Source organism: Ochotona curzoniae, unplaced genomic scaffold (assembly GCF_017591425.1).
Source record: "Ochotona curzoniae isolate NIBS_2020 unplaced genomic scaffold, NIBS_Ocur_1.0 contig_1014, whole genome shotgun sequence".
Classification (NCBI taxonomy): Eukaryota; Metazoa; Chordata; class Mammalia; order Lagomorpha; family Ochotonidae; genus Ochotona; species Ochotona curzoniae.
This window is the reverse complement of record NW_024464920.1, coordinates 28195441-28215800: the sequence shown is the minus strand read 5'-3', so window position 1 is coordinate 28215800 and position 20360 is coordinate 28195441. Positions and strand designations below refer to the sequence as shown.

At 43.7% G+C, this 20360-nt stretch overlaps 1 protein-coding gene across 1 annotated transcript in view; it reads left to right on the top strand.

The window, feature by feature from the left end:
- MYRFL (myelin regulatory factor like) overlaps window positions 1-20360 on the top strand; it is a 112890-nt gene that overhangs the window by 40490 nt on the left and 52040 nt on the right. The window contains exons 3-10 of the mRNA XM_040978215.1: window positions 4202-4269; window positions 4357-4615; window positions 5267-5358; window positions 11096-11246; window positions 13720-13915; window positions 16508-16584; window positions 18502-18612; window positions 20108-20198. Of these exons, the coding sequence (XP_040834149.1) occupies window positions 4202-4269; window positions 4357-4615; window positions 5267-5358; window positions 11096-11246; window positions 13720-13915; window positions 16508-16584; window positions 18502-18612; window positions 20108-20198 (1045 nt within the window). The remainder of the gene's footprint in view (window positions 1-4201; window positions 4270-4356; window positions 4616-5266; window positions 5359-11095; window positions 11247-13719; window positions 13916-16507; window positions 16585-18501; window positions 18613-20107; window positions 20199-20360) is intronic.

The window sequence follows — 20360 nt, the reverse complement described above, 5'->3', positions numbered from 1 at the left end:
GTTTTTACTTGAAGAACTTCATATCATCTTCCAGGAGGACTTGATTTTCTTATGCCATATTCACATCTATTTCTACTCCCACTCCAAGGCTCCCAGTGTCATGAAGTTGTGTAAAAGCTTCCAGTTAGGCTATGTAGTTTGCCATGTTTATTGTTTTTGTTTTCTTGAATCGTTGCTTTGTTTTCATAATTTGCGTGACTTTGACTATGTTCATTTTTCCTGAAAATTTATAAACAGAACTGAAAAATTTCTCTTGGTAGCATTAGTTTCTTCTTAAGGACATTCTTTGGATGATCTCTTACTTTTTGTCCCACCTGTTTGTTCGCTGTTTTGCTCTACAGAGTTGACGAGAGAAGGATGTTTACATCTCCAGCTATGTGACTGTACAACTGTCTACATCTCCTTTAAGTCCTGCCAATTTTTCTTTTATTTTGAAGTTCTATTTATATTTATATAAGCAGCTACAAATTCTTTGCACTCTTAATGAAATCACTCTTGTATTATGGAATGCACTTCCTTCTTTTAGCCACTCTTATTTTGAAGTTAGTTTAGCTATTATTCATGAAACTACACCTGCCTTTTTGTACACTTTTTTCTCTCCATTAACTTTCAATTTATATGAGTTGTGATATGTGTAGTGTTTCTTATAGGCAACATAACAGTTCAGTTTTGCTTTTTAAAAAATCTATTCTTATAATTTCTGTCTTTTAAGTCAAGTGCTTAAAAATGTGTTATTTTTATTTATTTGAAATACAGAGGGATAGAGAGACAGTGGTAGAAAGACAGGGGAGAGATCTTCCACCCAGCACTTCATTACCAACATCCCCGAAACAGCTGGGGCTGAGCTAGTTCCAGGCATGGAGCTCAGATCTCCATTCATGTTTGCCATATGGATGGCAAGGACTCAGGTACTTAAGTGTGACTGCTGTCTCCCAGGATAGTGTTATTATGACCCCGACATTAGAAGCCAAGTTGCTTGGACTCCAGTCAACACTCAGATCTGCACGTGCCAGGTGTGGGAATCCCAGATGGTGATATAACTGCTACAACAGCCACCTATCGCCACTAAGTAATCCATAGAAGCAGCAGCATTCTGGATAGGCTTCCTCTGAAAAACATAAAGACTTTGGTTTTAGAAGGAAATTACTTGTCTTAGATGCCAGTTTGTGTTTTTTTTTTTTGAAATTTTTATTTATTTTTTATTGTTATTAACATTGTATTATGTGATACAGTTTTATAGGCACTGGGGATTCCCCCCACCCCTCCCATACCCCTCCCCCCATAGTGGATTCCTCCACCTTGCTGCATAACCTCAGTTCAAGTTCAGTTGAGATTCCTTCATTGCAAGCATATACCTAGCATAAAGTCCAGCGTCTTATTGTCCAGATAAGTTCAGTGGCCTCTTGGGGAGACCTTCTCTGGTCTGAAGGTAGAGCTAACAGAGTAAAGTTCCGGTCAGTTAAAAGCCCCAACAAAACCTCAGCATCAATATACAACATTATGGAATTAATTGACATAGTATTGAGTAAACAATATGTTAAAAATAATGCAAGTTCCATTCTTCAAAACATCTGGGTTGAGACAGTATCAATGACAGGTTCAAAAAATAACAAACAACCAAACAAAAATTACAGGTTAAATCAAGGCAAACATGTGGTATCTAACCTTTTGGGATTCGCTCATTTCCCTTAACATTATAGTTTCCAGTTGGGCCCATTTAGCCACAAAGAACTGCATTTTGTTTTTTTTAATAGCTGAGTAGTATTCCATGGAGTAGATGAACCAAAGATTTCTTATCCAATCTTCTGCTGATGGGCATTTTGGTTGCTTCCATGTTTTTGCAATTACTGATTGTGCTGCTATGAACATAGGGATGCATGTTGGTTTGTCGTGAAACAGCCACTTTGAACTCTGTCTCTGGGAATGTAACTCTTATTTCAGCCCAGTCCTTTAGCCTTGGTTAAGCTGTGCGCAGCCAGCTGCTCTGGGTGAGCAGGAGACTTGTGCATTCCATATGGAATCTGCATCCCTCTTCCAAGAGTTCTTTTCCTTTTTCAGCATCTGTTGTTTGACCCAAAGTCTCTTTCCTGGTTTCTCAGACTGGAGAGGCTGGGTTTCTGTAGGAGAGTTGGCTTCTCTGGGTGCTGACTTTAATGGACCTTCATGCTGAAAGCTGTCAACAGGTAACTCAGAGCATAGCATCTCTTTCTGGTTCCAATGGCCCTCCTAGGTCTTCTAATTTCTGCAGAGTTGAGAGTTTTTATCTGTAGGAGGGTCATGTTTACGAGGAGGTTCCCAGTCATATCAGATCCAAGAGGGTTCTTTCAGACCTTCTCTCATTCTCTATGTATCTAGTTGGTTGTTCTCTGTCTTTAATGTTGAAAGCTGTGTGAAAATGCTGTTCCTACATTGTTTCTGTTTGGGAAATTCTGAGTGCAAGCTGTTATTCTCAAAGCATGAACTTTGTTATAGAGGGATCAGGGACAGGTTATTTCCTTGGTAACTGGAAAGTATTCCCCTGTGAGTACATCTGATTTTTCTTAGGAACAATATTTCCAATTCGTAAATGCAGAAAATCCAGTTGGATGCAGGCAAAGTAGGACTGAGAGCATCTCACAGTTCAGCATTTAGATTTTCTTAATATTTATTTAAATTGGGAAGACAGACAAATGATAGATACATAAATTGACAAAGAGAACCACTCAAATGCCCACAACAGCCAAAAGCTTGGCTGGGCAGAAGCCAGCAGTCAGGAACTACATATGGGCTTCCCGGGTGTGCGGTCAGGACCTAAGTTCTTGAGTCATTCCCTGCTGCCATTCAGGATGAGCATAAGCAGGAAGCTGGTCTAAGTTATTAAATATGTGGAAGGCAGGAGGACGACAGCTCTCATCCACTGATTCATTTTCCAAAGGCCTCCCAACAGCCAGGGGTGGGCCAGAGCTGAGGCTGGGTGCTGAGAACCCCACCCATGTCTCCCACATGGGCCCAGTTACTCAGACCAGCACTGCTGTCTCCCAAAGTCTCCAACAGGAAGCTGGAACTGGGAATGGAGCCCATCTGTTCTGGTCTAGGAGCTGGGCATCTTGACAGCTAGTCCAAATGCCTGCTCCTTGGCATTTCAAGTATCACTGAATCCTTCCAATATTCATTCGAGCCCCTCCCCAGGTCCTTGTGCCTGGCAAACCTGTACCCCAGTTTCCTCATTCTGTTTTTCCACAGAGGGACTCTTCTTAACCACTGAAAGGATCATTATCAAATCTGCAGGGTGAGGAGACCTATCTGAGGATTTGATTCTTTCTAATCAAATCTCCAGTCAACTCTGCTTAGACTCCTGGTGACCCCAATAAAAAAGGGCTTTCATGGAGTCCTGTCTGGTCAGATGCTTTTTCTTGGCTCCCTCCATCCCTTCCACCCTTCCCAGACAGTTCTGTACTTGCCTTTCTCCTTCTGGGAATTCAGCCTCCATCCATCCTCACCCTGGCTGGTACTGCGGTGCTGTAACCTGGTCTGTGGCACTCTGAATCCCATGTCCTTCCATGCATAGGCCTCACCATTCGCTGATACTGGTTGGGATGTGGTTTTCTGGAGCAGGATCTATGGATGGTCTCTCATCTTCTGAATAGGAAATGGATAAATGGAATGAACCCATTTGAGGAGAAAGCATGACTTTCCTGGTGCATGGTAAAAACAAGCTTCTCTCTTCCTTGTATCATATTGGAATCTTAACCAAGAAAAATGAGATAAAAATCAAATGGTCCTCGTGTGAGGAGTTTCTGCATGCTAAGGGGCAGCATTCGTACCTCCTTAGGCCAAGAGCATGCACAGCATCTCTCTAGTGTATGTATGTTGAGCATGTTATGGGATAGTGGCAGCAGTTAAACTCCACTCACAGGCACTGGGTCTGGAGCAGGATGTTGTGGATTTTGAGACCTGGATGTGATGATTACTCCTATTTTGTATTAGAAAACATGGAAGCCCGAGAGAGGTTAAGTGCTGGTTTATGGCTGCAGCTAGGGACTGGGAGAACTGGAACTCAGAACCAGTCATTCTACCATGTGTGTGGACATTGGATTGTTTGTCATGTCCCTCACCCAGAACTCCTGGAATCTCCATTGTGGGAGCTGCCTCCCGCCAGGGACATAACTCTAGCAGATGGGAAAGAGTCGAGCACAAAGCAACCTGTGTCTCTAATCCTCAGGCAACGCCAGCTCCCTGACACTCCACCCTATTCTGCATCAGACCCCTACTCTCCTCCACCGGTCAAAGGTGAGTGAGGTCTTGCCCTGTGCTGCCCCTTCTCAGAAGCTGGGTAGTGAGAAGTAGAGGGCACTTCTGCTGTGTTTTCCTCCCCAGGTGCCTGCCACCAGACCTTGAGACCTGCAGCCGGGATGGCCCCAGCGACTTGTCTCCACTCTACAGCTGCTGCTGAAATGCTGCCCACACGTCCTCCGCAGAGCATGGCTACCTTGAACTGCTCCAGCCAAACCCACAGCGGCTTTCCCACCTGCTACCTCGACACCAGCCATCCCGCCACCCCTTTGGACCCGTGCACGTCCTCCCACCTCGGGCTAAGTTGCTCTCACCATCAGCAATCTCTGTGCCACGTCTCTGGGTAAAGGGAACCAGCATTAGGCAGACGCCACCTCAGGAGAAAGCCCTTGGCAGGCGCTGGCCGTGTAGAGCGTCCCATGGACTCCTCTCCAGCAGGTGGCAGCGTTGAGACGCATATAGGACGTGACCAGCCCATCTTTTAATTAAAAACCCAAGAAACACAAAGGCCCTCATTCAGCAGAGAGCTGAAGTGTCAGAAAGGCACAGGGAGTTTCTGCGTAAGGGAGGAAGCGCCGTTTGTGTGTGAATCCACTAGACGGAAACTGAGTAAATTACCAGAAAAGTATCCGTCGGCTGTTATTGACTAATAGTCTTTCCCCCCACCAATCCCTCCTTTTTTCCATCAGATCTTGGTGACAAAAGTGCAAAGGGTGACCAAAAAAAAGTGGCTAAAACGTCACCCAAAGACCTACACCAGAGTTTTATGTTCTTGTCCTCTCATTGTGCGTGATTTGCCTTTGCAAAAGTCTGTTTTCCAGGCAGGTGAATCTCAGACTCCCCGAAAAAAAAAAATCGAAGTTTCTGACTAGTAAGACTTAAAGAACCTTAACTAACTGGAGTTAGCCTTAGGAGGGGGAGAGTGGATACCTGGGAGATTGAACTAGTTTAACAAAGAAAAATTCTAATGTCCATCCTGGCTTCTTCATTCTAGTGCCTCCTTACCCCCAACCAAGAAGAGGAAACACACGCAGGCCCTGGAGGACCCTGAAGACTGTCAAGTGTGGCCTCACTACTCCAGATCAAGTGAGCAAACCTGGGGAGGGACAAGATCATGGCCTGCAAACCTTCGGCTACTGGGTCAAGGTTTGTCAGCAGCCTTGAGCAATCTTACAAGATTGCATTCCCATTCATAGGGCCTCCAGGCTGTCTTCCCTCTGGATATGCCTTTCCAGGTAGGGTCACTTATGTGCTCCGGGGAGAGGTTGTTCCCTCTTGGGTACAGGTGCAATCACAGGATTTCCACTTTAGGAGTGCCATGTCTCAGAAGACCTGGGCTTCAGGGCTTGGGGAAAGTTTGCAACAACTGCCAACCGCAAGAGCTTGCTGGTGCATCCAGCGCCTTGTTTAGCGTCAATCTCTTTAGCTGTGATGTGTGTAGAACAGCATGAGGATTTGGGTTAAGTGCAGATTCTGACTACATGAATCTGATCTGGGGTCTAAGACCTACCATTTTAGTGATCTCCCAGGGGAGGCCAATGCTGCTGGTTCCCGGAAGGCACTCTAAGAAGCAAGACTTTAGAGGATTTCTCCAGGGGAGTGGGAGGGTAGAAGGTTGAGCTTTCCTCATCCTCACATCAAACCAGAAAGTTCCAGTAAAGCTTTGAAGTTTTCTGAAATCATGTTGGAAGTCCTCTGTAGGCAGAATCTGATGCCGTAGGGGCCAGCCAACCTAGTTTTCACCAAGTTGTGAACAAATTGATCATTTGGAGTCTGAAGACTCGAATTTCTGAATTTTCAAAGTAAATTCTCTGGGCTTCTTAGCCACTGTAGATTTTCCAGTGGAGGTTGTATATATAGTGCCCTGTGCTCAGAGTGCAAGTTCCTATCTCTCATCCCTGCATCAGCTTGGCATGAGGGTTCCCTCTTGCAGAATCCCAAACTCTGGAAGTTTCTACTGCCAGGAGTGTGTGTGTGTGTGTCTGTGTGTCTGTGTGTGTGTGGCTGTGGCTTTTCTAGCCTTCAAAGGGCAATGTCATTCACCAGTCAAGGTTGCTGCCTTGCTGCCTTTGCCTTTAACACCTGTAGGGTGCCATCTCAGCCAGTGGGGACCTCTGGTTTTAGCTCCAATGCCAACCGGCCATGGAGGTCTTTAGGGGATAATGACCTCCTCCTCTCAGTCAAGTCTCCAAGTCCCCATCCCTAGAGAGTGCTTAGGCATCCAGTATTTGCCCAAGCGAATCTTTTACTGCTCCATTCCTTTAGGTAGACAGAAGTTGATTTCTTTTTTCAACCCCAGAAACTAAAATTGCTCATGGAAACCCCTATTTTGGATAATCTGGAGCTGCCCACGTCCAGTGTGAGGTGACACTAATTTCTTCAGGGATCCCTGCCTTTAGCCTGTAGTGTCTTAGGATTCTCCCTAATAGGCTGAGTGAATTCTTAGCCAGAAGGTGGAACCATCTGTTCATCCTCCCACTCATGCCCTACCAGATCTGCAGTTGGAGGGGAGAAGGGAGTGTCCAAAGTGAGTCACTCAGACCTTCCAGGAGTTTTTGTGCCCAAAGCAGAAGGTTGTACAGCATCCTGGTCAGTCCAGAGTGAAGCTTCTTCCTGGGATAATTTTTGGCTGCCGTCCCCAAAGGGCATTTATTTCTCACAATCCCCCAAGATGGGCTATGGGATAGCAGCTGGCAGGTGCCGTCAGACAGGAATTCTTGAGACCCTGGTTTTAATCCTACTCCAAGGATAATGAAAAGTCAGCTGAAGAGAATTGGTTGCAGGCAACAGTTCCAGTCAACATAAGCAGGGCTTCAGCTCTTTGTCTCTCTCTTTTTTTTTTTTTTTTTAAAAAGGCTGTGTAGTTAATCCATGTGCTATATTTTCTTTTGCAGAAGCTTACTAATGAACTATCTGCCATGGCAGAGCTATACCATGTGGCTCCAGGAAAGAGGCACTTCTGGTAAAGCCATGGATTTGAGTGGAGTTGATATTTTGATGGGAGAAGGTATTGTGAATCAGCCAATGAAGCTATTCTGGCAGCCTTCTCCCAAGAATCCCTCTTTGGCCGAGGGATTCAAGAGCCTCATCGACAGGGTCAAAATGCAGAATCCCTGGGATGGTGAGGGCAGACAGAAACACTTGCTTCTAGGAAAAGCTGTACCTTGGCAGGTTCCCACTAGCTGGTACCTGGTCTCACCTGAACTGAACCCCAAGTATGAAAGGGTACATGCCTTCCCTGGGAAGCCTCTAGCCTCTTATATTTGAGACTTCAGCTACAAGAGGGTTTTCCAGATGTGAGGCTGTTCCTTGTGACTCATGGTGAGTGGTGTACCATCTGAACTGGCACTGGGGAGTCAGAAGAGAAATTAAGATTCTCATTTGAGAATCAAGAAGAGGCTGGCCCCGAGGGTTCCCGCTGCTGGAGAGGCAAGAGAGGCCCAGCCCTGGCGATTGCTCTCATTCTGAGTTAGAAGATACACACACACACACTCTCTCTCTCTGTCTCTCTTTCTCGCTCTCTCTTTCTCTCTCTCTCTCTTCTCTCTTTCTCAGAATTGCAGAGAGAGAAGGAGAGAGGAAGATCTTTCATCTGTTGATTTACTCTCCAGTGGCCACAAGGTCCAACACCAGGCCAAGTCAAAACCAGGAGCCATGGGCTTCATCCAGGCCTCCCATGAGGGTGCATGGGCCCAAAACTGAGGCCATCTTCTAGCTGCTTTCCAGGCCGTTAGTAAGGAGGTGGATCAGAAGCAGAACAGCTGGAACACAAACTAGCACTTATATGGGATGCAGATATCTCAGACAGCCACAGCCATGTTACCTGCAACCCACAATGTTGGTGTTTTTGGTTTTTTTCCCCTCAAAGGTTGGAACTTGAGCAGTTTCCTGTCCCTTCTTCTGCTTCTCTATTCTGCCTGATTTTCTCAGGAAATTGTCAGAACAGCAAGGAGAGCATAGTAAGCACTGAATTTTGTCTCTTCCACTCATCAGTTGTGACACTGGGCAGGTTATTTCAGGTCTTTGAAATATCAACTGCACATCCATTAAATGAAATTAAGAAAACTTTCTAGTTTAGCTGCGTTTGAAGTCTATTTGGCAGCAACTCCTGCAGCATGTCCTACAACCTAGTGATCCCACACATGGAATAAACCTAAAAGAAGCTTATACATGTGCTCACCAAAAGGCATATGCAACCCAGTCCATGCAGCATGGCTTGTAAAAAAAAACCACAGATTGGAAACATCTGGCAGAATATTTCTACTGTGAGTAGATGATGATCAAGCCATGACAATGAGTGAAGGACTGCTATTTGAAACAAGAACAAAAATCTCACGCATATGATGTTGGTCAATAGACGCTAACATATGGAGCATGTATTATGGCAAATGAGCCCAAGCTTGTGCCTGGAATTTCACTGTGCGCCTGTGGTGCCAGAATCCAGTCCCTAGGGTTGACCAGCTAGTGAACAACTCCCAGGGAAGCCATGATCCTGTCACTCCGGTTTGGAATGACTCCCTCAAAACCTCTACTGTTGAGATGGGAGAGGGCAGGAAATGTGGCTCTCCTGAAGGACCTGCTCCTCCCTCAGCTTCTGGGGATCATATACTGGCCTTTGGCCAGGTACCCAGTGTATTGACCTGCTGGCCATGCTGTAGCAGAGAAGGGCAGGAGTTAGTGGGTGTTCACCAGGTGTCTGTGTATCAGGTAGTGTTACTAGGGAGGCCAAGAACCAAAGTATTTTGGGGAACATTGGAGTCATTCAACTGAAACATGCACAGTTGATAAGGACAGTGCCACTACTTACTTTTATAAAAAAAATTTAACTGGGCTCATCTCGGCAGCCTAGTGGCTAAAGTCCTCGCCTTGCATGCACCGGGATCCCATATGGGCGCCGGTTCTAATCCCGGCAGCCCTGCTTCCCATCCAGCTCCCTGCTTATGTGGTCCAGGAAAGCAGTCGAGGATGGTGCAAAGCTTTGGGACCCTGCACACGCGTGGGAGACCCGGAAGAGGCTCCTGGCTTCAGATTGGCTCAGCTCCAGCCGTCGCAGCTGCCTGGGGAGTGAATCATTGAATGGAAGATCTTCCTCTCTGTATACCCGCCTTTCCAACAAAAATAAAATAAATCTTAAATAAATAAATAAATAAATAAATCTCAGGCCCAGGAGCATTTGAAGGCATAAGAGTGTTCCTCACTTTGCCCATGTCCAGTGTTCTTGGTAGAGACTTTTTCAGGAGCTTGAAAAATCTTTCCAAAAGAGGTGGTTTACAAAAACCATACACACACAGAAAGAAAAAAAGAAAAAAAAAACATACAAAAAGGTGTTTTTCTTTTAGCTGACATTTAAGGATAATACTCCAAGAAAAATACATTTTCTGTGACATTTGGGATCTAAAGTAACCTGAAGAAGCTGTTTATTTATTTTTTCTTAGGAAGTCCTCAAGGGAAAAATAAGAAAGAAAAAGTTAGATAATAAAAGTATGCCCTTTTCTGCTGTGTTTCCCATGCTGTGAGCTAAGCGGGCATGTTCTACAGAGGCCGATGTCTGGCTCCTGTGTCCTCCTGATGGGCTGCACCTGGCCTTCCACACGCGTGCTGCTTCCCTTTGTCTGCTCGTGTCAAGCACAGGTGACAGCAGAGGAGTTAGGCGAAAACCAAACCAGCAAAAGACCCACTAGCATTTCTCATGAAAAGCAGACGAGACTGAATTGTACAGTTGGAGAGGCATACTCAATTAAGACAACTTGCAAGGATTATGCAAAAATAGTTGGTTGCCCAAGTGAAATTGCTGTTATTTGACCATTTTTGGCAGACACAAGTAGCGATTTCATCCAGTTGATATTGCATACTAACAAGATCTTCTCTGTTACTTTATCTTGGTTTTAGCCCCTTGCAGTGCTTTCCCTTCTGTTCTCATTCTGTTTGCTTGGGTAACGTTGCAAGATGGGTGGGATGGGCACTTGGAATTTCTGTTTCTCAGCCACAGGAAGGGAGACTCTCAAAATGAATAAATAACTCCTTTAAATTTAGAAGAACCTCAGAATCATGAGCCCTCAGGAGCCTGCACCCAATTACAACACATTGGTTACAGTCTTCAAAAGTGAAACCAAATGGGAATAACAACAACAACAACCACAAATCACACTGCCTTATGGGGGATAAAAACAAAGAACAAACAAAACCTAGGGTTCCATTGGCTCCTGTAATCTGAACATTAAGGACTGGTTCCCAGAACTTCAATCCCATCATCAGCCCTTCATACCCTTCACTCTTGCCTCTTTCTTCTGTCTGCTGGTTTCATTCCCAAATGGGCTTTGTCTCACATCCCTGAAGGCGCCAGCAACTCTTGGAGATGGAGGCTCAAACCTCATGCAAAAGAGCCAGCATCTTTGTACCTAGAACCCCTGAGATGCTCAGACACTCTGGGCTTGGCTTAGGCCACTCATCCATCAATATCAGGACTGAATGCTCTACTGTGATGGGTCCAGCCTTGATCACTGCCCTCCTAGGGCTGGGCGAGGACTTTACCAGAACCACACAGACTGGGAGGGGAAACTGCAGATAACAGGGCAGATAGGCATGGAAGAGAGGCTTCCAATCAGTGCCCACCACCTGCCCTTGGAGATTCACTGAGCTCAGTCCACTGTTTGTGCTGATGGACAGTTGGGCCAGTGATGCCTTTCTTGTCTCCTGATACCTGGCATCTCCTGCATGGTTGTTTGGCCTCACATGTGGTCCTTTTGTCTGTTCCACACAGCTGCCTTTGGATCCTGGACGAGTAGTCTGGTAGGAAGGGTCTAACCCACTCATTTCCTTGCAGTGACAAGTAGGAGTCTCAATGGTGACATACAGAACCACGACAGTGAGGGACAGAATGGGATACCTGCGGACCAATGCTCCCCTGCTCTGAAGTGGCAGCCCTACCAAAGTGTTCCTTGGCACAGCTTGTTGAACAGCCACTATGAAAAGCTGTAAGTGACCCTATGACCCTTGAGATAAGCTGGAGATTTCAGTGGGGACAGGAAGTACTAAGTCTCTGGACTGAGTTTTTGGTATTTGGGCTTTGATGCCACCCCTGGTTAAGTGGGATGGGTCAATGAGAAAGTGTCTGCCTTATCTCTTGTGCTTTGTAGCCCAACTAATGAATACTCAGGCCATGTGTCTCGGCCTGCTGGAACCCAGATGTGTAATTCCAACTCATTATAATCTACCCACTAAGTGATGGAGGGAGAGGGACTCTTGGGGATCAACAGTCTATTGAACCAAAGCCAGAAGAGGCAGCTTTCCCAATCAATAGTATTTCATCCTGCTGTTAATCTACAATACCACAGAACTCTTTTTTGGGCCACCTTAAATTATTAGTGTCCACCCTCACCGTACATGCTGTAAGTCAAACTGTTGTTAAGTTCCTTATTGACGTACTCTGCAGCAATCATAGCCCATGGTTTCCTTATATTAAGAGATTGAAATAAAATCATAAAATTATCCTACCAAATTTCACCTGTTTTTTATGACACTAAATTTCAAGAACAAAATGTGAATATTGTTATTTTTAAACATTGGTTAGAGCTTCTCTTTACTCTTTGGGATATAATTTGCCTAAGATTTCTGAAAGTTTCACAGACTATAGATATCTTCTTGAAGCTCTAAAAAGTGTTAATGGTGAAAAAATCAGGATTCTCATATAAACAAATATAACATGAAAAGAGAAATAATAGGCTATATATGTGAGGGCCTTCTTGATTATTTTCAAAATTCAAATATAGCCTAGTTTATTATAGTATTTTCAAGTTAGATGTACCAGAATGGAGAAATGGTTTAAAAAAGAAACCCTCAAGGAGTTAACAGACATTGAGAGCTGGTGTGTTTAATAGGAGATATCACAAATTTCTATCTGTAGTATTCAAATGTGATGACTTTAAGTCCTGTTCACTTGGAACAATTAGGGCCTGTGAGTTTTGAGTCTTAGTCTTCATCTGGTTATCTTCTGGGGAGCAGTCCATGTTCTTCCTTACAGGTAAGGACTGAGGTATGACCAGAGAAAGTAGCTTAGTTATATCCTATAACGTTTCCCAGCCCCCGTGCATCTAAGCTGATCAAATTTTCAAGGAAAGGGTTATTTCTCTTCTTACTTGAAGAGATTTTTTTAAGTTTAGTTGAGCAGCCCATCTCTGCTCCAGTGATCTGGAAATAAAAGAACACAGATGGTATCAACTCAAAGGTAAACAGGCAGCTTATTTTGAATGTTTAGCCATAATTCACTTTTGCTAAGCAAAAAAGGAAGGCATGTTCATCGCCAATAAAATTCAGGCTCTCCTGATTTAACTGTTTTTAAGACAGAAAATCACTTGCCTCTATTCAGATAACTCTGCTTTCTTTTGTTAACAAAATACTCCTTAAATTACCCACAATGCAGTATATTCAGAATTAAAATTCTATCCTATCGTTTTTTTTTTTTTCCCTAAATGATGTCTCAGACCTGGCTTGTCAAAGTCAGTTGTAAAAAGTCAGTGTAGTCAACTATATCCATCACTTTTGATGTCTAAAGCAGAATTGCCATTCTTAGGTAATGAGAATAATTTTCTGTAAGCAGAGATTTGGTGTTAAAGGGTCATAATGATCCTCAACTGTGTCACTCTTGTTGGTTGCATTTTAATATTCAGCTGTCCTTCGATTTCAAGTCACTGTGCCTGCCTTGTAAACCTTGCCTTCTTCAGAGTTTTTGACAGCAAAATATGGAACCTTACCCCCAAACCCCCAAATTCTTCTGTGGTCAAACCAGTACAGGTCTATCCACCTGGCCTCTAAATGAGCATGGAAGTGGCTTAATTCAAGTCATGTGAGTTAGCCTAAAGTTCCCGGAGGGTACAGCATAATCCTTATATCCTTATCCAATTCTTCCCACAAGTGGGTGTGCTTGCCTTTGCCTGACCTGCTGTTGCAGCAACCTGAGGCACAGTGGAGGACCTGCAAGGAGCAGGGATCCTCCTGGACTGAGGCAGACACTGATGGTTACAGCTTCTAAAATTAGAGGAAAATGTAGAAACTCTGTTGCTCCTTTGCAGGAGGAAAGAGATGAATTCTGTTACATGTATTTCACAAGTGAGTGTTGTGACTTCTTGACTTCTATTCCAATGGCTTTCTATAGTAATGTGGAGGTAGATTAGCAGTCTAGAAAGTACAAAGTATACAGGCATTCTGAGGAACAAAGCTTCCATTTGGCAGCAGTTGTACTTCTTCCTATGAGCAGATTAAAAACAAGGAAGGAGCCAGTGAGGCTTTGAAATGTCATTTTCATTTTGCTTGTAAACATGCAAGACATCCATTGATTGCATATGGTAAAAGGCACTTTCCATAATGTGTTTTCTTAAGGTGTTTATATAAGTAATATTTTTAATGAAAGAAAATGTGTGAAATTGATTTCTGGATTCCTTTTTTCCCTAGACCTGATGTGGGCTATCAAGTTATCACAGACAAAGGGTTTAATTTTTCACCAGCAGATGAAGCTTTTGTTTGCCAAAAGAAGAACCATTTTCAGATAACCGTCCATGTCCAAGTTTGGGGGAATCCAAAATTTGTGAAAACCCAAATGGGCCTAAAGCCAATAGAAATGTTTTACTTGAAAGCCTTTGGAATTAAGGTAAGTATTTTATTTAACTCAATTTAAGTGCAGCAACATTTAGTAAGCATTACAGTTGTCTGTTACCATGTAAAAAAGTACTCCGAAATTCAGTGATTTGCAATAACAATGACACGCACCCACAACTGCATTAGAGCTTTTTAATGATTCCCCATCTCTGTTTAGAAACTATTATAAGATGACTTGCTCACACCTGTCAAGTTGGGGCTGGGCACCTGCTATCAGTCAAAGGGGCAGGAAGCAGGCCTGGGAAGCCTTAGAGCTTCTCCCTGGACAGCCTGGGCTGCCTCCTGCATGGGACATGGGTTCTGCGGACTAAGTGCTCCCAAACCCAGGAACTGGAAGCAGCAAATTATTAGGTCTAGACTTGGAAACTGACACAACATCACTTCAAATCACAGTTCCGTAGTTGTCAGCATACAAATCGTACACTTCTTTCACTAACTTAAAAAGAAAGATTTATTATTTATTTCAGAGTTACAGAAAGAGAAAAGAGAGAGAGAGAGAGAGAGAGAGAGAGAGAGAGAGAGAGAGAGAGGCAGAGAGAGCAACCTTCTATCTGCTGGATTACTCCCCAAATGGTTGTGATGGCATGATGGCCAGAGCAGGGCCAGTCCAAAGCCAGGTGCAAGGAGCTTCTTCTGGGTCTCCTGCATGAGTGTAAGGATGCAAGGACTTGAATCATCCTCTGCTGCTTTCCCAGGTACCATTAGCAGGAAGCTGAATTAGAAGTGGAGCATATGGTACTCAAAATGGTACCCATATTGGACCCATGCCAACTTTTTTTTTAAGATATATTTATTTTTATTGGGAAGGCAGGCTTACAGATAGAAGGAGAGACAGAAAGAAAGATCTTTTGTCCTCTGATATACTCCCCAAGGAGCCCTAACAGCCAGAGCTGAGCTGATCTGAAGCTAGAAGCTAGGAACATCTTCTGGGTCTCCCATGTGGTTGCAGGGTCCCAAGACTTTGGGCCATCCTCTACTGCTTTTCCAGGCCACAAGCAGGGAGGTGGATGGGAAGAGGAACAGCCGGGACGTGAACTGGCATCCCCTTGGGATCCTGGCAGTTGGAAGGCAAGGACTTTAGCCATTAGGTTATTGTGCCAGGCCCCACTTTTTTTATTAAGCATTTATGTTGATGCTTTTTTGTATGAGTAGGTGCATGGTTTTCATGAGATTCTTCTAAAGCGACACTAATTCAGTCAATACCTCCTTTCTGTAGTTTAAAGTGGGGAAACGGAGCCCTGTGTAGGAGCCCTACACAGTACACCTAAGATGATAAGTGATAGAGCTGAGCTTAGGATTCTGGTTGTATGACTTTGTTAAGTTATTGCCTCATAATCGGCTCTTTAGTGGGGACTCTTCATCAGCTACATGCTTTGTTTTAATTTCGCACTCCTGGGCTTGGGCACCAAGTTTTCTAAAATGGGTGTGGCTGCTGAGCACATCACTTGTTATTACGCCAAACTGAGCTCTGACCAAACCAAATCAGCAATAAAAAGACCAAAATAAGCACAACAAATTACAGTAACAGCACCTATTTTTGTTGTTATGGAAGTAATGTGATTTCATTGTGAAAATGTTGAAACAACAGAAATGAGTAACTAAAAGAAATGGATAGAAAAATGTACCAAGAGACAGGCTATTTGTAGTTGGAATCTACCATTTGGTAGCCCAGTTTTTCTTGATCTTTTTCTCATGTTTGTAATGTTAGATTGTGAAAACAATATCATATGCTACTATAAAGGACCCTATAAAACAATATACACAAAGATGATATAATTTACTATTATATGGGTGCATCGGATGAATTCATCAACTGTATTATTTGAAGTTCTGTTTATTTCCAATTTGCTGTTAATGAAACTGCTATGAATATCTGTGTGTGCCCATTTTGTTTGAGGATAAATTCCAGAAGATGAAACATCATTACAGTTCTTACTGTAACTGCCCAGTTGTTTTCCAGAAAGATTGTTGTGGTGTGAGCCCCCACAAGCTGTGTGGTTCCAGGCTGGCCTCCCCATGCCCTTGCCAAGATTCATGGACTAACAACAATAGTGTGTAGTAGGGACTGAAAAAATGCTTTATTTATATTTTATAGCATCGTTTTCTTCTAGAGTACGGGAGTATAAGCTCCCCAAAGGGCAGGGATTTTGCTTAGCTTTGTTTACATCTTAATTCCAAAGTTTTGTGTAGTGTCAGGTGCACAGAAGGTGCTCAACGCATAGTCTCAGACTAAAGAAGTAAATGAGAGAGCTTCTGTCTGCACTGCCTCCCTGCTGTGGTCGATCGCTCCTGATGCTTCAGTCCTCTGCTGGCTCACTCTGTATTCACTTCTGCTTATGTTTCATCATGTAATCTCGTCAGCATTTTTTATCATTTAATTTGATCAGTATTGTTTTCTCATCAAAAATGCATTGTTTTAAGGCAGGAGCCATAGCCTCTTCTGTGTCTTTTCTATGACTTACACTTCCAACCCAGGGCCTAGCATGGAACCTTGGAGAACTTTATAAGAACTTGAACACTTTCTATAGCTACACATTTTGATTAATAATCTAAAATTTCATTTACCTTTTGTTGTCTCAAACAGGCAGAAGCCACCAGTCAAATAATTGCCATTGAACAGTCCCAAGCAGACAGAAGCAAAAAGATTTTTAATCCTGTTAAGTAAGAATGTCTTTTCTGAATTCCTTGGTGAATGTTTTATGAAGAAGATTGTTGGATAATTTATTTTACATTTTTTAAAAATAAAATGCATGGACTTAAATAAATAATAAGTTAGTATTATGAACATAGGTTGTAAGCAAAAAATGAAGCTGTTAAATGCATTGAAATTGTGAAGAAATTCTTTATAAAGGGACCACTTTTGAAATCACCATTTCAAAAAGTGGTTTTTTAACAGGTTTATTTTATATATTTGAAAGGGAAAAATACAGACTGTGGTATATATATATATATATATATATATATATATATATATATACACACATATATATATATATATCCCGATCTGACTTCACATATATTGTGTGTGTGTATGTGTTGGTTTATATATATGTGTGTGTGTGTGTGAAATAGAGAGCTCTTCCATATGCTAGTTCACTCCCTAGATGGCCACAGTGGGCAGGGCTAGGCCAGGCCAAACCTAGGAACTGAGAGCTTCTTCTGGGTCTTTGTGTGGGTACAGTGGTCCAAGTCCTTTTCCAATGCTTTCCCAAGTGCATTAGCAGAGAGTTGGGTAGGAAATAGAACTTATGTCTATACAGGAAGCCAGCACTGCAGGTGGTGGTTTAATCTATTTTCCTGAGAAAACAACTCCTGAGATTTTTTTTTTAATGTTTTTATTTGAGAGATAGAGATTAAAAAGGGAGAGGGAGAGAAAACAAGAGAATGAACTACTATCTGCTGGTTACAGCTCAAATGTCTGCAACATTCAGGGATCTGAGAAACCAACCCAGGTCTTTTATGTGTTTGGCAGGAATCCAACTACTTGAGCTGTCTCAACTACGTGACTGCCTTGCAGGGTCTGCACTCGCACCATGCTGGGGTCAGGAGGTGGTGCACAGCACTGAACCCAAGGATACAGGAAACAGAGATAGGTGCCCTAAAGAGTGCTGTAACCACTAGGCGAAGCACTCATCACAAATCACCATTACGTTTTATAACAAGCTTACTAACAACCTTACTAACAGCTTTGGTTTCTTGAGACAGATCAAGGCTAGATCTTACTTTTACTTTTTCATTAAATCATCACAGTGGTGACTGAATTAAGGTTTTAAATCCATGCTGTGTTTGCAATTCATTTTTTTCTTATTTTTTTACATCGGTGTCAATAGATCAATGAGGACCAAGATAGAAATATACAAGACTGGTGACTGATCATATCCAAAGCATGTGGCTGCATGTGGCAGTCCAAAGCAATATGGTTTGTTCAAAAATGGAATCTCCTTTGTGGCATTATGAGAAGGAGAGTTGCATGTGGACTGATTTGCCTGGGATGCTACTGAGACATCACGGTTTTTGATCCTGAGTCCCCAACATTTGGGTTGAGAAGAGGGTTCTGCAGCCCGCACGGAGGGGTGGTCATCAGGTTGGAACCATCTGTGTGAGCTTAGCCCTTGGCTTGTCTGTACAACTGGCCCTCCCCCACTGCGTGAGCTGCCTGTGACTGCCGCCTCTTGGAGGAAGTTGCCTCCCACCAGGAAACTGGGAGAAGACAGATTTGTGGCAGAGTTGCCAAGCTGTTCCCAATTGATCTGGAGAAGTGGTGATGCCTGTGTTCTTTCTCCCTGCCATGCAAGTGCCAGTACCCCTAGGTGGTCACATGGGGAACACAGGGCCCTGAGGCGTCAGAAGCTCCAGGCTTGAGCTCTTGCTGAGTCAGCATGTCTCAACACTTCAGGTCAAACCACAGCCTTCCTTGGCAGCCATTGTTGACTATGCTGTAGCTCCCTGATGAACCAGCAGTGATTGCAAGAAGCTGTTCCCCCAGTGTGCTTAGAACAGGAGCCCAAGAACGGACCTAATATGACCCAGGTTCCATGTTCTCTTACCACCTCTTGGTATTTCTGCTGGTTGTTTCAGAATTGATCTCCTGGCTGACCAGGTCACCAAAGTAACGCTGGGACGATTACACTTCAGTGAAACGACAGCAAATAACATGAGGAAGAAGGGGAAACCAAATCCTGACCAGAGGTACTTGTGTCCCTGTGCACCCCAGAAGTGGCTGGCTGTTTTGTCCTCTGACCTTGATGGCCCTGCCTGCCAGCACCCCGGGCCACCCTGAACTGCCCTGCTCCTTCCTCTGCCTCTCCCAGCTTTTTCCCGTCTCTCATTTGCCCACACTCTGCCTCTCCTGTCCACACTCCCCATGATGGCCATGGCCCTGACCAACCTTTATTCCCTCACACTTCTCCAAGTCCCTGCATGTGCATGTCTCATAGCCAAGGTGGGTTGGATTGAGTGCTTTTCTCAGTCCGGCATGCTGGAAACCAGGGCAGTACTCTGAGTCTTAGAGCTTCACTGTCACTTTTTTCATTAAAAAGGAAAATATGCCTTCATGATTTGGACCTGTGATTCTCAAAGTGTGTTACCAGGACTAGCAGAGAAGACAATGCCTGGAGCCTTGCTAGAGATCTAAGCAAGTTCTCAACCTCCCTACAGACCCACCTCTGGCTGTGGGGCTCAGCATTTTGCATTTGAAGCAGCCATCCAGATAATTCTGCTGTATGCTAGCACTGGAGAACCACTGGTTTTAGAACATAGATCTTGCCTCTGCTAGCTGGGTGACTTTGGGCACCTAACCTCCCTGAGACTCATTTTTTCATACTGTGAAATGGGGGCAAGAATGATCTCTTGTCTCAGTAGGAATGTTTTGGTGTCTAAAAGAAAGATCATAGGTAAATTGCAAAACCTGGTATATGACACATTTTGAATTCTCTGTGGTAGCTGGTACCAGTAACGGCTGAATTAATGTAAATATCAGACTAAATTCCTATTCCCTAGAAACTAGAGAGTCCAGAGAAAATACCAATGCAGGCAGATAGGGTTTTTTTCTATTTTGTTTAATTAAGCTAAAGTTTCTTTGATAAGGGGTTTGGCCTTCAAGAACTGATCTAATCTTAAACTTGTCATTGAAACATAATGAAGATGCAATTGAAATAACTGCTCATTATCTGCCCTTGGAGCAATTGGGGATGAGAGGTGTTGTTCAGGTATTGGGCTCAAGTCAAGAATGATGATGGTTCAGGCTACACAGCCAAGAACAGATTGGGGTGGGAAGGATCCTGTATGGCGGGCAGATCCTGCCAGGTCACCCTCCATGAAGGCCTGGGTGTCTCTGGACAAAGGGTCTTCCACGTGCTCCATCCTGTTTGTGAGCAGTGTTGTACTATTAAAAGGCCAGGGATGTGGCTGAGTGAGATGCACTGAGCCCAAGCCCCTCATAAGGTGTCTGGAAAGGGAAGGCTATGTTTCTGCTGCATGGAGCCTACAAATAGCCCATAAGTGTCTCCAACAGGCAAAGGGTAGACCCAGAGCAATAGCAAGTGATCAACTGCTTGCTAATTTCACTATGGGGGGCAAAAGGCAGTCTTGAAATAAGTACTATTATGGGTAAATGAGCTGCTGATCAATTAGGGTGTATTTGCAAACTTTCTCTGTGTTCTCTTATGTGTTGTTTCTGAATTAGATACTTCATGTTGGTGGTTGGACTATATGCTGCTAACCAAGACCAGTTCTATCTGTTGTCTGCGCATGTCTCTGAAAGGATCATAGTAAGGGTAAGCTCATTTTTTTGGTTTCTTTCAATGGTTTTCGTGCCTGGCAGTCAAATTTGAATTTCCAATGGGATGCCTGAAATGTGCTATTATAGGATGATCATAATGGCAGAACCTATTCTATCTTTACACAGTGGTTCCCAGCCAGGGGTTATTTGTTTCCCA